Source organism: Chionomys nivalis, chromosome 5, assembly GCF_950005125.1.
Source record: "Chionomys nivalis chromosome 5, mChiNiv1.1, whole genome shotgun sequence".
Lineage (NCBI taxonomy): Eukaryota > Metazoa > Chordata > Mammalia > Rodentia > Cricetidae > Chionomys > Chionomys nivalis.
In genome coordinates, this window is record NC_080090.1 from 11,043,774 (window position 1) to 11,058,720 (window position 14,947).

The following is a 14,947-nucleotide window of genomic DNA, read 5'->3' on the forward strand; positions in this document are numbered from 1 at the left end:
ACAGACATGAGCTACCACACCCAAGAAGAGACGCCAGGTCTTTAAGGACTCTTGGTTTTGGTGGTTTGTTTTGTTTGAAAACAGAACTTTGGGCATGTTATCTGTTTTTCTGATGGTGTTCAGCCTTTGAACCCAACTCAGCTGAACTCCCAAGTACTGACCAGGCCTGGTTAGGAGCTCCTTTGGCCATGGGATTCAGTATCAGACCCATGGCTAATTATTTTTTCTTCCTAGATTAACCCAGTTCAGTTTCTGTGTGCAGACCACTCAGTTCTCACAGGGTCCTGTCCCCACTGTGTGTGTGTGTGTGTGTGTGTGTGTGTGTGTGTGTGTGTAGCAGGACTGAAAATCTTGTCATTCAGGTTTTAGGTCCTGTCCCCATTATGTGTGTCTGTGTGTGTCTGTGTAGCGGAACTGAAAATCCTGTCATTCAGGTTCTAGGTGCTTTCCAGAAACAAGAATTCTGGCACTTAAAAGAATTGATTTAAAACGCTAGACCGTAATACCTTGGGGAGAGAGGTTCAGACGAAAAGCCCTGAGCGCAAGCGGGTTTCTTGAGGAATGAAAAGGAGAGCGCGTGCCAGCCCGGGCAGCGAAGGAGACTCAACAATGCAGCGCGGCCCGTTGGACTGAAAGGGGGGTCCAGGGGGCCGGTCCTTCCCTGACCTTCCGTGCGGGCGGCGTTCTGTCCGACTCCGGGGCTCGGCGAGCTCCGGGCCTAGGCCGGGCGGCCCGGGGAGCCCCGCACGGCCGACTAGGGGGTCGGTGGAGCGAGCGAGCGGGCCGGCGGGCGGCGCCTTCGTTAGAGGGCGCTCGGGGGCGCCGCCGCTTCCTCCTCCCGCCACCCCGCCCCGCCAGCCCGGGCGCACGCAGCCGCCGGGCCCTGGGGACCGAGTCTCCACGCCGCCCGCCCGGGCCCGGAGCGGGGAGGCCGCGCCGCCTGGGCCGCCGCCGTCTCCTTCCGCCGGCCATGCATTCTTCCGGCTCCCGCAGCCCGGGCCCGGCCCCGGTCTGCCCGAGGTAACGTGGGGCGCGGCGCGCCGGGCCCTGGCGGCTGGGGGGCGGGGAACGGTGCTGCTGGTCGCGTGGCCTGCGAAGGAGGAGGAGGCGGCGGCGGCGTCCCGAGGGCCGAGGGCGCGGTAGGCCCCGGGGAGGAGGCGGGGGCGCGCGCGGGGCATCGCCCGCCTTCCCGGGACCCGCCCCGGTGACAGGTCCGGCCTCTGAGTCCCCACCGCGCCTCTGTCCGCAGGCAGCCGCGAGGGCACTAGGGTGCCCGCGCGCCCGCTCGCGCCTCTGGCCGCCTGGGCCGCCGCCGCGTCCATGACCGCGACCCCTGGGCCGGGGACTCCTGCAGCCGCCGCCGGCCCTCGACCCTGTCGCCGCTCGCCGCCTGCGCCCGTTGAGGTGAGCTCGCTGGGAGAGACTGGGCTGAGGGGAGCCCGCCGGGGAGAGCGGGCTGGGAGACCCGGCAGAGGGGAGTCCCCTGGAAGGGAGCCCGTTGAAGGGAGCCGGCGGAGCAGACGCGGCTGAGGGGACCTGACCGAGGAGAGCCCGCTGCGGCGACCCCGAGGCCGCCCCCTTCCTCACCTGGGCAAACCGCTGCCCGAGCCTCACCTCCGCCGGGTGAGCGGGTGGCGGGCGGGCTCGGCATCCCTCGCCCCTCGGCGGCTTCACCGCCTGGGTCCCGCTCCCCTCCCCCTCCCCCTCCCGCCGGCTGCCTCTAACCTCCATCCTCCTTCCTGGGCCCCTCTCCTTTCCTTCCCCCTTGGAGACGAGGAAAAAGCGAACGGCCCGCCGCTGGGGCGGGCGAGCCCTGGGGCAGCCCCGGTCCAGGCACGGCCGGCGGTGGCGGGACCGTGTGCGGCGTCCGGCAGGTCCGGGTCACCGGCTAGCGGGACGGCTTCAGCGCTGTCTAAATATAATATATTCAGTCGCGGCCCGTGCCCCGCGGAACCGCTCTTGACCTTGTGCGGCTCCTCCCTCCTCCCCTCTGTCCCCCTCTCCCTGTCCCCCCTCTGGAATTTGACCTCGAGATCGACGCGCCGCCGCCGAGTGCTGCACCGGGAGAGCTCAGACCCTCGCGGTTTCTCCTGAGGAGATTTCTGTGCTGCTGGCCGCTTTAGAGGTGTTGCATCCATTTTCCTTTCGAAATGATTTTTTCCTTTCATCCCCAGAAAGACGGGAGCGACGCCAATGTGAGCATGGCTGTGACTGTGGAAGAAGCTCCGTGGATGGGTTGGGTCGTCGCGAAAGCCCTGATGAGATTTGCCTTCATGGTCGCCAACAACCTGGTTGCTATTCCATCCTACATCTGCTATGTGATTATACTGCAGCCCCTCCGGGTGCTGGACAGTAAGCGCTTCTGGTATATCGAGGGACTCATGTACAAATGGCTTTTAGGAATGGTGGCGTCCTGGGGATGGTATGCTGGATACACAGGTAAGGGCGACAGCACGCCTCAGCATATGAGCCAATTTGCAATGTTACGCATAAGTCAGGAGCCATGATTGAGTATATATTATGCTTTGGGTTGAGAATGCTTTGGCTATGGGGGGAAAAAGCCTTGCTGCATTTCTCATCAGAACGGCAGCCAGGAATCCTAATGTTTTCAGAAGTACAATTTTATATATAATTAAATATTGCCGATAGATTCCTTAAATAGTGTATTTCTGGTGTGATTGACATTGACTTATTAAAAAAGGTCTGCAAAAGCTATCATAGAGGAACAGGAATGCATCGTGGAGGACTTTGGGGGTTCGCAAAGTGAACACATGAGAGACTTGGTCCGTACGCATTGACATCTAGAAAATCCATAGGAGTCGGACTTCTGCTCAGTTTTCATGCATTGTGGTCCTGCACTGTGTTAATGTTTTAAACTCAGCCCCCCATTTCTGTTAAGTATGTTTCTTTTGTTTTCTAGAATTTATCTATTTATTTATTTTGGCTCATAAATCTGACATTATTAAAAATTTAAAAATTGTTATGAGACTTAATTTGCCCAGAGTGTCTTTAAATGGATTTCTATTTTTGCTTTGACACTGCATTTTGGAGAGAAGGAGTGTTAACCACAGTGCTGGAGGGGGCCTTCCGAGCACTGGGTGAGAAGTGGTGTTTACCAGTAAACTTCACATATTTTCAGAGCTTCCATTTCTGTCCAAATGCCATATCCTCCCCCCCTTGATTGTTTCTTTCATTGATTATTTCTTCCTTAAGATTGGAATAATGTGTGGAGAGGTGGGGTGTCTAGCGCCTGTGACATGCGGAAGCTTGGCCAGGTTCCTCAGCACTCTGCTGTGGATCCCGCTGACAAGAGTGGAGGGTACTGGAAGGGTCAGGAAGCAAAACAGTTCTCCATTTTTAATCCTCTCTCCCTCTTGACGACACAGCCTGCACCTGCAGATTTTATCCATACACACCAGAAAGAGACCAACAGCACTCTGGTCTGGCCTACTCCTGCTATGTGAGGAAATGCTCTCTGTTGCCCCATGAAGGCTCTCCCCTTCCCTCCTTGATAACTGTTTTCCCGTGAGACCCTGGGATAGTATACGTGTTGCTTCTCTGTGAAGAGTTGTTGAGACCCCACTGCTTTCCTGATACGGAGATGAGCACCTCCTCCTTTCTAGAGTCCGGTAGCAGCAGCAGTGGTAGAGAGATGCATGGAGCGCCTGCCTGCAAAGCTGAATCCCGTCTTAGCTGCACTGCTGCCTTAAGAATGGCTTTGCTCGGTGTAGTTGGCTTTCCCAGGTGTGCTCTGTAATAGCTGGTGGATTTATTCTTTGCACAGTAGATTGAGGTTTGCTTGTTTGAAATGAGATTATAGGCTTTCAGAAACAGCTTCTATTTTTCTACTTAAAAGCAATGAAATAATTGAAATATTTGTACTTGTATGTAATACATATTTATGTGTGTTAGCCTGATGAAAGAAATCAGTCACTGACCTTGAGATTATGAGAAACACAGGGCTGCTGCCTGGAGTTAGTCACCTGTGTCACCCCCTGTAACTCAGACTAGCACTGAACTCAGATCAGATCTCCTGCCTCAGCTTCCCAAGTGCTGGAATTTCTGTGCCTGCCTCCTGTGTGTTTTTAAACAAAGTTTCTTGGGGGTGTCGTCTTTACTGACTACAGATTTCTAAGTTTTTGGTTTGTTTTTTTTTAATCTCCATTGTAATGGTTATGGTGTGATCCCTGTATCTTAGTCTCTTTGAAACATTTGCTCCTCTTCAGGCTATCAAGTGTTCACAATTTGATCAGTTTTCATCAGATTTTAGTTTGTGTATTTACATTGAGTTTTTGTTGTTGTTGTTGTTGGTTTTTTTTTTTTTTTTTTTTTTTTTTTTTTGGATTTTTTTGAGACAGGGTTTCTCCGTAGCTTTTGGTTCCTGTCCTGGAACTAGCTCTTGTAGACCAGGCTGGTCTCGAACTCACAGAGATCCACCTGCCTCTGCCTCCCGAGTGCTGGGATTAAAGGCATGCGCCACCACCGCCCGGCTACATTGAGTTTTTTCATGAGCAGAATACTTGGTTATGGAGTCTGGCCACAGTCTAATCATAACAATGGTTAGGAAGTCAGACAAAGTAGGAATGATTGCCTACATAGGTGTTAATGAACTCGTTTCTTTGCATTTTGTAGCTTGTTTCTTACCTTTCTACCAAGAAGGCAGTAGGCATTTTGCTTTCCTTTTTCACCATTGGAAAGTTGAACAATGTCAAAGGGACTCTCAGAAGATCTGCTCAGTGACTTGGTATTGGAATATTTGCCTGACGTGCACAAATTTCTAGTACCTCCAACAAGCAAATGAGATTCCTTGTTTGTGCAAAGGAAAATTTATTGAGATCCATGAAGAGGCAAATGTCATAAAAATGAATCCTTCAAACAATGTGATTCTTGCCCCATAAGCCCAGGAACCTTTCTTTGTTTTTTGTGGAGATCTGCTCATCACCTCCCGTGCAGGTTAGCGTCTTTACGCCAGACTCCGTGTCATGGAAGTCGTCCTGTGCAGTTCGCTCCACCACATTTCCTACACTACAGGCTTATGTTTCAGGATTAAAATTGCCAAAATTTTGTTGAAAATCCACTTAGAAGGAAGTTTTAATGCCAGTTAGGGAAGTCAACACTGGTTTAGAATGACAGATTTTCCAGTTGTGGCCTTTGGTGTAAGGGAAGGTGGCTGCTCAGCTGAGGCCTGTGGTGATGATGTAGCTACCCTGCCCGAGATGGTAGCAGCTAGCTGTATATGAATGAATTAACATAGAGTTGAAGTCCAGTTTGGTTACAGCTATATTCCCGCTCCGTGTTGGTGGCTGGGGGCTGCTGAACTGACAAGAATGGATACAGCACACTCTGTCACAGAGAATCCACTGGACAGATCCAGCAAATTGTCCTTGTGGCTTTTTTCCTTTTCCTAGGAGAATTGCATTTTATTTTTTATCAGGAGAACATCTTTTTCTTAATCTAACGAATTTCTGGGCTGGGGCTATAGCTCAGTGGAAGAATACTTGCGTATATGTAAATAAGCGGTTCCTTTGGGATACACTGGAAGGTGTACGAGAGCTCTGTAGAGGGAACCAAGTGAGTCCTGCAGACACTCGTAGGGTTCTTGTACCAAGTATGACAGGGTCTCATGCTGATATGTGACCCTGGAACTCACGAGAGGTAGTCCAGGCTGGCCTTGAACTCATGGTGATCCTCCAGCTTCAACTCTCACTGCAAGCTTTTAGAAGTGTGAGCCACCATGCCTGTCTTCCCAGAATTGTGTATTTTGTTTGTCTGCTCAGAGATGAAGAACTACCTATAGACTGAAAGATAGGAAGGGATTTTCTGGTCTGACTACCTGTTTCTGACTTTGTCTTGTCAGATGAACACATTTCTTGAAGGCTCACTTGGTATTTGGGAGTGGTGAAAATTGCTACCACTAGCTCTTCAGTGGCAAATGATGTGTAGACATTTCTTACTGGGACCAGCGTTATACTGGTTTCCCTTGATACTTGGAAGGCCGTCTGGAAACGATACTGTCTTAACCGGTGGTCTACTTTGTGTAATGCATTACTTGGACTTGCAAGTCAGCCCATCTCTCTTCCAATTTAAGTGAAAACTGGCAAATTTCAGAGACAGCATATATATATATATATATATATATATATATATATATATATATATATATATATATATATACAACAAAATAGGCTCTTTTAAAGTAGTTTGTCTTTCACTCACTTATTTGGTAAAGTCATCGTTATCCAAACACATTTAACTAAAATCTCAGGACATCAACAGTTTAAAGACATTAAGGATAAAGTGGAAGCTGCAGAATTTCTGCAAAGGACTGAGAATCTTTGGGCCAGAGTCTGACTGGCAGGAGCGTGGGGGCTTGCTGCGAACTGGCTCTGCTTAGCAAAGGCTGTTTTGCTTAGTTGGGTAATTACCTGTGTTGGCTTCAGGGAGGGCTGGTGCAGTTCAGGCTGATGCTCCTGAGCCCAGGCTTCGCTGGCTCTGGGTGTTCACCTTTGTGAGTCACTTGACTATTTGGTAGTGTATGTGTGCTGAGCTGTGCCGAAGAATGTGTGGATATTTTGTTGTTGTTAATTTAATTAATTAATTAATTAATTAATTAATTTATTTATTTATTTATTTGTTTTTCGAGACAGGGTTTCTCTGTGGCTTTGGAGCCTGTCCTGGAACTAGTTCTGTAGACCAGGCTGGTCTCGAACTCACAGAGATCCGCCTGCCTCTGCCTCCCAAGTGCTGGGATTAAAGGCGTGCGCCACCATCGCCCGGCTTAATTTTATTTTTTTACTGTGAGTGCAGGTAGCACCTGAAAAGCATTATTCTGATGGGAATGCAGCTTAGAACTCTTGAGTCAGTAGTAATATTCCATCTTACCTCCCGAGTGGATATGCTTGCCTGTGTCCTGCCCACAGGGCCTTCTCTAGAATCCTAGGTCCTGACTCAGTGCCTGATGTTTGTAGGGTGCTTGGTCAGTGTGTTTGTGTGAATTCTGGGTTGGTGAGGCTGGTCATAAACTTCTGATAGTACTGTCTCTACTTCCCAATTGCCGGAATTATAGGTTTATGCCATTCCATGGGGCTGGATTTTGTTTTTTCCAGGAGATGGAAGCTAGGGCCACATACATGGGGTTTGAAGCCCTCCACCCTAGAGTTACACCCCCAGTCCAGCTTTCTCTTTCTTGAGTAATCTCTTTCCTTTTTTGTTTTTTAAAATTTCTTCATTGATTGCCTTTCTCATATCAAGGTGACAATCATATGAAATATAAACCCCAAACCATGTCATATGGAGTTATTATTTTTCATTTAATATGTTTGTTAACAGTGCCTGGCTGTATAGCTTTGTCTGGCTTGGAACTTACCTTGTAGATCGGCCTGCCTCTGCTTCCCAAATGTTTGGGATTAAAGGTGTGCACCACCAATGCTCAGCCCTCATTTAGTGTTTTTATTGAGCTCGTGCCTGTGTGTAGAAACAGGTGCCCTGGAAGTGTTTAGATGCATAAGGCGTGGTTGGTGTCTTTAAGGAACTCTCAGCAGCACTAGTAGGGAGGTAGTGGACCAGAGAGGACGGAGACAGTGGAGATGCTCTCTGCCTGCCAAAGGGCAGCAGTAGCAGGCGGTGAGAGGGAGTGCTTACAGTCCTTAGGGAAGGAGATGAGGTTTCAGTTTCCTGGTTTGGGGACTTACCATTGCCCTGTTAGGGAAACCTTGCTCTGTAGGGGTTTTCTTCTAATTCTGTCATCAGCACTTAGAATAAATTTAAAATATTTGAATAATTTGTCAGTTTGAAATTTGTTATTTTTGTGGCAGTGATAGCAGTTAACACTCATTGAAACATAGGCCTTGAGTAGTTCACACTTCCGCTTAATGTGCTTGCCATTTGGTTTCATCACTTCCCTTTTAGTCATCTCATGCTTACAGCAGTTGTCTTAGTTTGGTGCTATTATTACCCCCCTTTTGTTATTGGTGTTGAAGTAGAAATAAAGATTTTACAGTTACTTCCCTTAAGCATTAATTGAATTGATGTTTGCCACAGTTTATTTTTGTATTCAAAGAGCCAATATTGATCTTTAGATCATGTTCCTAGAGTGTTTCTGAGTTTGTTATCCTCTGTGCCCTTGGTTTCAGAGGTGTGAGCTCTGAAATGAGTCTGACATCTGAGAGCAAAGTCACAACTGGGTTTCTGTGAAAACCCAAAATACTGCTACTTTACAATGTAAGGAAATTTATAAAATCCCTCTTCCTCTATGTTTTATGTTTTCATATATATGTAACGTAGGATGTATGTATGTAATGTAGGATGAATGTCACGTAGGATGTATGTATGTAATGTAGGATGTATGTAATGTAGGATGTATGTAACGTAGGATGTATGTAATGTAGGTCTTTAACCTCATTGCCTGTTTTTAGATTTTTGTTGTTGTTCAGATATTTAAGAAGTTTTGTATTTTTTCTTATTTCTTTATATCATATTCTTAGTTCTCTTTTAATAACCCTAATGAAGAGGGTAAAATTCTTTTTAATCCTCCTTTCTTCCCCTTGCCTGTCTCCATTCCTCAATTTTAGCCATTTTTATGCACGATAGTATACACATTTGTGTTCTTATGTGTGCTTGTATTTACCACTTTGATTCGTGAGCATTAAGGCTATCCACTGGCTCTCTGCTGTTACATTCGGGTAACTCAGTTTGTTACTGGCTTTTTTTTCTTTTTCTTTTGGTTTTTTCTTTTAGAGACAGGGTTTCTCTGTGGTTTTGGAGCCTGTCCTCGAACTAGCTCGTGTAGACCAGGTTGGCCTCGCACTCACAGAGATCTGCCTGCCTCTGCCTCCCGAGTGCTGGGATTAAAGGCCTGCGCCACCACCGCCCACCTCTGTTGTTGGCTTTTATGTAGTGTTACAGCCTGTAGTTTGTTGTTTATCAGCCTTATCTTCGTCTGATTTTGCCTTTTTAAAAAGATTTGTTTATTATGTATACAGTGTTCTGCCTGCAAATGCCTGCACCAGATTTCATTATAGATGATTGTGAGTCACCACGTGGTTGCTAGGAATTAAACTCAGGACATCTGGAAGAGCAACCTGTTCTTAACCTCCAAGCCCTCTCTCCAGCCCCTCTGTTTTTGTCTTAACTTTTTGCTTAATTTATGTAATGATCATCCAGATATTTGGGTTTTTTTCCCCTCATCCTCTAGTACAGATTGAGCTTTCCAAACCTAAAAATCCAAAACTTTACACATGATGCCATAGAGAAATGTTTCTTACCTGACCTCATATGGCCAGGCTTATGCAAAAAGTTTGGCTACTAAGAACTGCTTTCTTCCCGGACTGTGGTGGTGCATACCTTTAATCCCAGCACTCGGGAAGCAGAGGCAGGTGGATCTCTGTGAGTTCGAGGTCAGCCTGATCTACAAAGTGAGTTCCAGGACAACCGGGCTACAGACAGAGAAACCCTGTCTACATGAAACAAAACAAAACAAAAACCACACTACCTTCTTATCTTCAGGCTATGTGTATAAGAAATATATGAAAAATGAATGACTTTCCTGTCTAGACGTAGGCCCCTTTCCTCTTAAATCTCATTGTATACATGTAAATATTAAAACAAACAAACAAAAGCCAGTAAACTGAACTCTAACTGCGTCTGGCTCCAGGCATTTCCAGTAGGTTATGGCCAACCTGTTGTTTCTCAGTGAGGGATCATGAGAACAAGATAAAGATATTTTCTTACATTTCAGGACTTCCTTTATGTTGCTTTACCCTTAGAGGACAGCTTTGGCCAGGCTATAAAACCCCTGGCTTAGTCTTCAGTGTGGGATCTTGTACAAACATTGTATCTTCTGCCACTAAATGGCACCGCAGAGATGTTGAACCCTAACTTGAATTTTCTCTCATTATTAGTGATTTTTTTCTTTTTGTTTTACATGCCCAATAGATTCTCCATATATCTCTGTTGTAGTGACTTTACTAGGATATGTAGCTATGGTTTGAACTCTGTTTTTCCTGATACATGTGTGATTATAGATGTTTTTTCCCCACTGAGACAGGATCTCACTATGTAGCTATGGCTGGCTTGAAACTACTGTGTAGACCAGGCAGGATTCAAGCTCACAGAGATCCACCTGCTTCTGCCTCCCAAGTTCTTGGATTAGAGGCATGTGCCACTATGCACAGCTGGATTCAAATATTTTATTTCAAATTTATATCTTTAAATGTTTATTGCATTTTATAGTTTTGGTTTTCTGCAAGCTCTCTTTGTGTGCCTTTTATTAATCATTTTCTACTTAATTATCTTTATTTTACTATATTTGTGTGTGCATATGTGTGTATACCATAGTGTATTTGTGGAGATCAGGAAACAGTTTGAAGGACTAGGTTCTCTCCTTTTACTGCATGGGTCCTGGGGATCAAACTAAGGCGGTCTGTGCTGGTAGTTAGTGCCTCATTGTGCCATCTCCCAAGTCCTTTTCCTCTAATTCTTTCTTGCTATTATTGAGACAGAATCTCAGATAGCCCAGGCTGGCTTTGAACTCTGTTTGTAGATCTGAGAGTGACACTGAGCTCCAGACTGAGATTACAGATGTGCCCCACATCATCATCGGCTTCCCCTTTGATTCTGACACTTCTTCATTTGTTTATTTCTGTCTCTAAAGTCTGTTTTCTGCAAACTCTTTTCTTTGTTTTCTTTTATATTTCTTCTTCATTTTTGTGATTTAAAATGTTTCCCATGTCTTCACTGAATTCTGCCAGCCCGTGTTCCCTTCTTCCTGTAACCTGGACGCTCTCCTTTGAGTTCTCATTTGCTGCTGTTGTTGTCGTCTTATTTATAGTTGTAGTTTCTTTCATAGATTCTTGAAATTTATTTAAGAATATTTAGTTACAAGTTTTACTTTCTCCATTATAATTATCCTAATGAATATTCTTTGATAGTTCTGTTTTGTTGCGTATTTCTATAGTATATCTCAGTTAGTGCTTTGATGGGTACTTTTTTATTCCGTATAACATAATTGCTTAGATTTTCTGGAGTTACTATTGTAGAAGGTTTGAATGAGGCCAGATAGAGTTCTTCATGTTGCAAGTACAGCACCTGGATGTGCTTGTCTGTACTACTGTAAGCCTTGTTTCTTTCTAAGTCGATTGAGTCTGGGAAGCCTTATATGGCCAGTTCTGGACTTTACACTCAGTCCCTTGCAGCTGCCGCTGGATTGACATAATCTTTACAACAGAGTCAGCCCCCTTCCTCAGGACGTGCATTGCCTCTGTCGATTTCTTTCATATATATATATATATATATATATATATATATATATATATATATAATTTATTTTTACTTTATATTCATTGGTGCTTTGTCTGTGAGGATGTCAGAAGCCCTGAACTGGAATTATAGATAGATGTGAGCTGTCATGTCGGTGCTGGGAATTGAACCCAGGTCCTCTGAAGAGGAGTCAGTTTCCTTAACCACTGAACCTCCCTCAGCTTGCTGCTGTAGCAGGAGTTGTGATCAGTTTTTCAAGCCAAGTGTTTTATCACCATTCTGTTGACTCTGTACTGCTATTTGTGCATTCGTTAGTATAACATACTACTTCTTTTTCTTTTCTTTTGTATGCATTCATGCCTGCATGTGTGTGTGTCAGATTCCCAGAAACTGGGGTTATAGATGGTTGTGAGCCATCATTTGGGTACTGTGAATCGGATCTGGGTGGTCTAGAGCAGGCGCCAGTGCTCCTAAGTACTGAGCCGTCCTGAGCCATCCCTCCATGCCCTTATTTCTTTTATAAGTCGAGTTGACTGACATCCAGAGCATTAAAACTTAGTGCTTTCTCATAGGACATGGTGGCACACACCTTTGATCCCAGCACTCAGGAGGCAGAGGCAGGGAGATCTCTGTAAGTTTGGAGCAGCCTGATCTACAGTGTGAGTTCTAGGACAACCAGGACTGTTAAATAGAGAAACCTTGTCTCCAAAAACCCAAAACAAACAAGCAAGCAAACAACAACAAAAAAAAAATTCTTCACAGTTTTTATTTTAATTTTAAATAAATAATTTATTCTTTGTTCAACTTAAAGCATATATAATATATTTTAATCCCATTAGGTTATTTACTTACGTTAATGAGGGTTGTTTGCCTGGGCACAGGTGTGGGTTTATTAACTGGAGCATTAGCAGCTTACCTGTGGCTATTCCATTGAAGTCATTAGCTGTCAGCCTTGCTAAGAGCAGGGCTTCAGAACCCCTCTGCTACACAGCGCCGGATGCTGACAGGCTTGAGTTCCTGAGTGCAGTGGCCATACCTCACACAGAGCAGCATCCACGGCACATACACAGAGCAGCATCCACGGCACATACCTCACACAGAGCAGCATCCACAGCGCATCCATGGCGCATACTGCACATAGAGCAGCGTCCATGGCACATCCACGGCACATACCGCACATAGAGCAGCATCCACGGCACATACCGCACATAGAGCAGCATCCACGGCGCATACCTCACACAGAGCAGCATCCACGGCACATACCTTACACAGAGCAGCATCCATGGCACATCCACGGCACATACCTCACACAGAGCAGCATCCACAGCACATACCTCACACAGAGCAGCATCCACGGCACATCCACGGCACATACCTCACACAGAGCAGCATCCACAGCACATACTTCACACAGAGCAGCATCCACGGCACATACCGCACATAGAGCAGCATCCACGGCGCATACCTCACACAGAGCAGCATCCACGGCGCATACCTCACACAGAGCAGCATCCACGGCACATACCTCACACAGAGCAGCATCCACGGCACATACCTCACACAGAGCAGCATCCATGGCACATCCATGGCACATACCACACATAGAACAGTATCTACAGCGGTCTTCCTCATCTCCGGCTCTGCTGTGATGTCCCTGAAAGTGAGGCTGGTGTAGATGTCCCATTAGGGCCGAGCACTCTAATGAGTTCTGAGTCTGACCAAGGTCAGAGCAGCATGGACCCATGTGTATAAACGTAACTATTTAGGAGGCAGTTTGGCAACTTTTAGCAAAATCATAATAATTTCCTCTCTAAGGCTTATGGTCTCCAGTGCCATTGGATTTGATCAGGTTTGCATACCAGGCCTGACTTTCTTCCTCTGGAACAGGCCTCAAATCTAAGCTGACAGTGGCTGTCGATCATCCTGACAGTCCTGTCACTGTCACATCTGTGTGCACAACAGGCTCCAGCCGTGGGCACGACTGCTGATGCCGCTGTGTTCATGCCCCACCCACCCCAGCCTGCATAGCACTTGCTGATATGAAAACTCGGCACCGGGAAAGCTTTCAGTTTAGTACAACTTGATCTCTCTGTTCTACAGTGTGGTCTTACCATTTCTAGTTATGGTGGACACCCCAAAAGCCATAGCAACAGCCTGTATTCTTTGGGGGAGCCTCTGGAGCCTCTCTGACATACTGGGAGGTGTGTCATGCCTGGTTCTGGGATTTTTGTTTAATAATGAGTGGTTTCTAGAAGCAGCATTATCTACCCATGCAGAACACCTCCAAACTCCTTTTTAAAAAATTCTATTTTTAAAATTAGTTTCTAAAGTAGTGTCTTTCCATACAACTTTTAAAATTACATTGTTAGTGTTTTGGGTTATTTTTTTTTTCACTTTCTCTCTTTCTGTTTGTTCTTTTTGTTCTGTTGTGGTTTTTTGTTTTGTTTTGTTTTGGTTTTGGTTTTTGAAGTAGGGTCTGCTATATCTTTGGGTAGCCTGGAACTTGTTCTTTAGACCAGCCTCACCTCAAACTCAAGAGACCCTCCTACCTCTGTCTCCCAATTTAAGTTCGAGATTCAAGGTGTGTGCCATCATGATGGACCTCCTTAGGGGTTTTTGTTTAGTTTAGTTTTGTTTTTGAGGTAGAGTCTTGCTTTATATATCCTTTGTTTGGCTTGTTACTTGCTGTGTAGCCCAGATAGCCTCAAACCTGAACCCTCTGAAACTGTGAGCAAGCCCCTAATTAAATGCTTTGTTTTGTAAGTTGCTCTGGTCATGGTGTCTCTCCACAGCAATAGAACAGTGATGGAGGCATCAGTGTGATCGCATGGTTCCTTATTGATAACACTGTCTAAACCGAACATTTCATCACTCACACAGAGAAACTCCAGGCCATCAGCTCTCACTGATCTACGCTGTATCTCCATGGGCTTTTCTGTATGGAACACTTCATAATGGAATCGGTGATATTTGATCTTTGTCATCAGCTTCTTATACTTAGCACAGTGTTCCCATTCCCACTGTATCACGTGTCAGTCCTCATGCCTTTGTACAGCTGAGGAATGTCATACAGGGACCACTTTCTTTTTATGGACTTATCAGGTGGTGAATGTGTGGCTTGCTTCCGTGGTTTGGTTACTCCGAATAATGCGCCAGTGAACATTCATGTGCAGGTTTTGTATTGACATATGATTTCAATTCTCTTGGACCTGGAAGTCAAATTTCTGGATCATTTGATAATTCTGTGTTTAACTTTTAAGGGACTGACAGACTTTTTCATTAGCTCCACTGTTGTGTATTTTCATCAGCAATGCAGAGCATAAATTTCTTTTCTCCTTGGTTATACTTATTTTCTGGAGTTTTTTGTTTGTTTTGGTTTTAATTCTCACACTTCAGGTGGATATGAAGTGGAGTCTCCCTACGGTTTAGAGTTGCATTTATTACTGGCTAAAGATATTTCCATGCACTGGTGGCCACTGCGTCTCTTCTCTGGAGAAATCTCCCTTCCTATCTCCTGTCCATTTTTTAAATTAGATTGCCTATCTTTTGAAGGTAAAGTCATGCGATAATGAGGGTTTTGCTGAGTGGTGTGGTGCAGAGTGGGAGCCAGGGGCCCCGTGGGTAAGTCTGGGCACACCCTGGGAAGAAGTTGCCATTCTCTTGGAAGGATTAATTTGATATCTAAGGCTGG

General features: G+C 45.8%; 1 protein-coding gene across 4 annotated transcripts in view; it reads left to right on the forward strand.

The window, feature by feature from the left end:
* The first annotated feature begins 684 nt into the window (after positions 1 to 684).
* Positions 685 to 14,947, forward strand: part of Lpgat1 (lysophosphatidylglycerol acyltransferase 1) — a 64,260-nt gene continuing 49,997 nt past the window's right edge. Inside the window, exons 1-3 of one of the 4 annotated variants that reach the window (XM_057769692.1) lie at positions 890 to 1,020; positions 1,250 to 1,404; positions 2,175 to 2,439. In XM_057769692.1, the coding sequence (XP_057625675.1) occupies positions 1,321 to 1,404; positions 2,175 to 2,439 (349 nt within the window). In that variant the 5' untranslated portion in view covers positions 890 to 1,020; positions 1,250 to 1,320. Of the gene's footprint in view, positions 1,021 to 1,042; positions 1,405 to 2,174; positions 2,440 to 14,947 lie in introns of those variants that run through there. The other 3 variants (XM_057769696.1, XM_057769695.1, XM_057769694.1) reach the window with 3 other exon arrangements.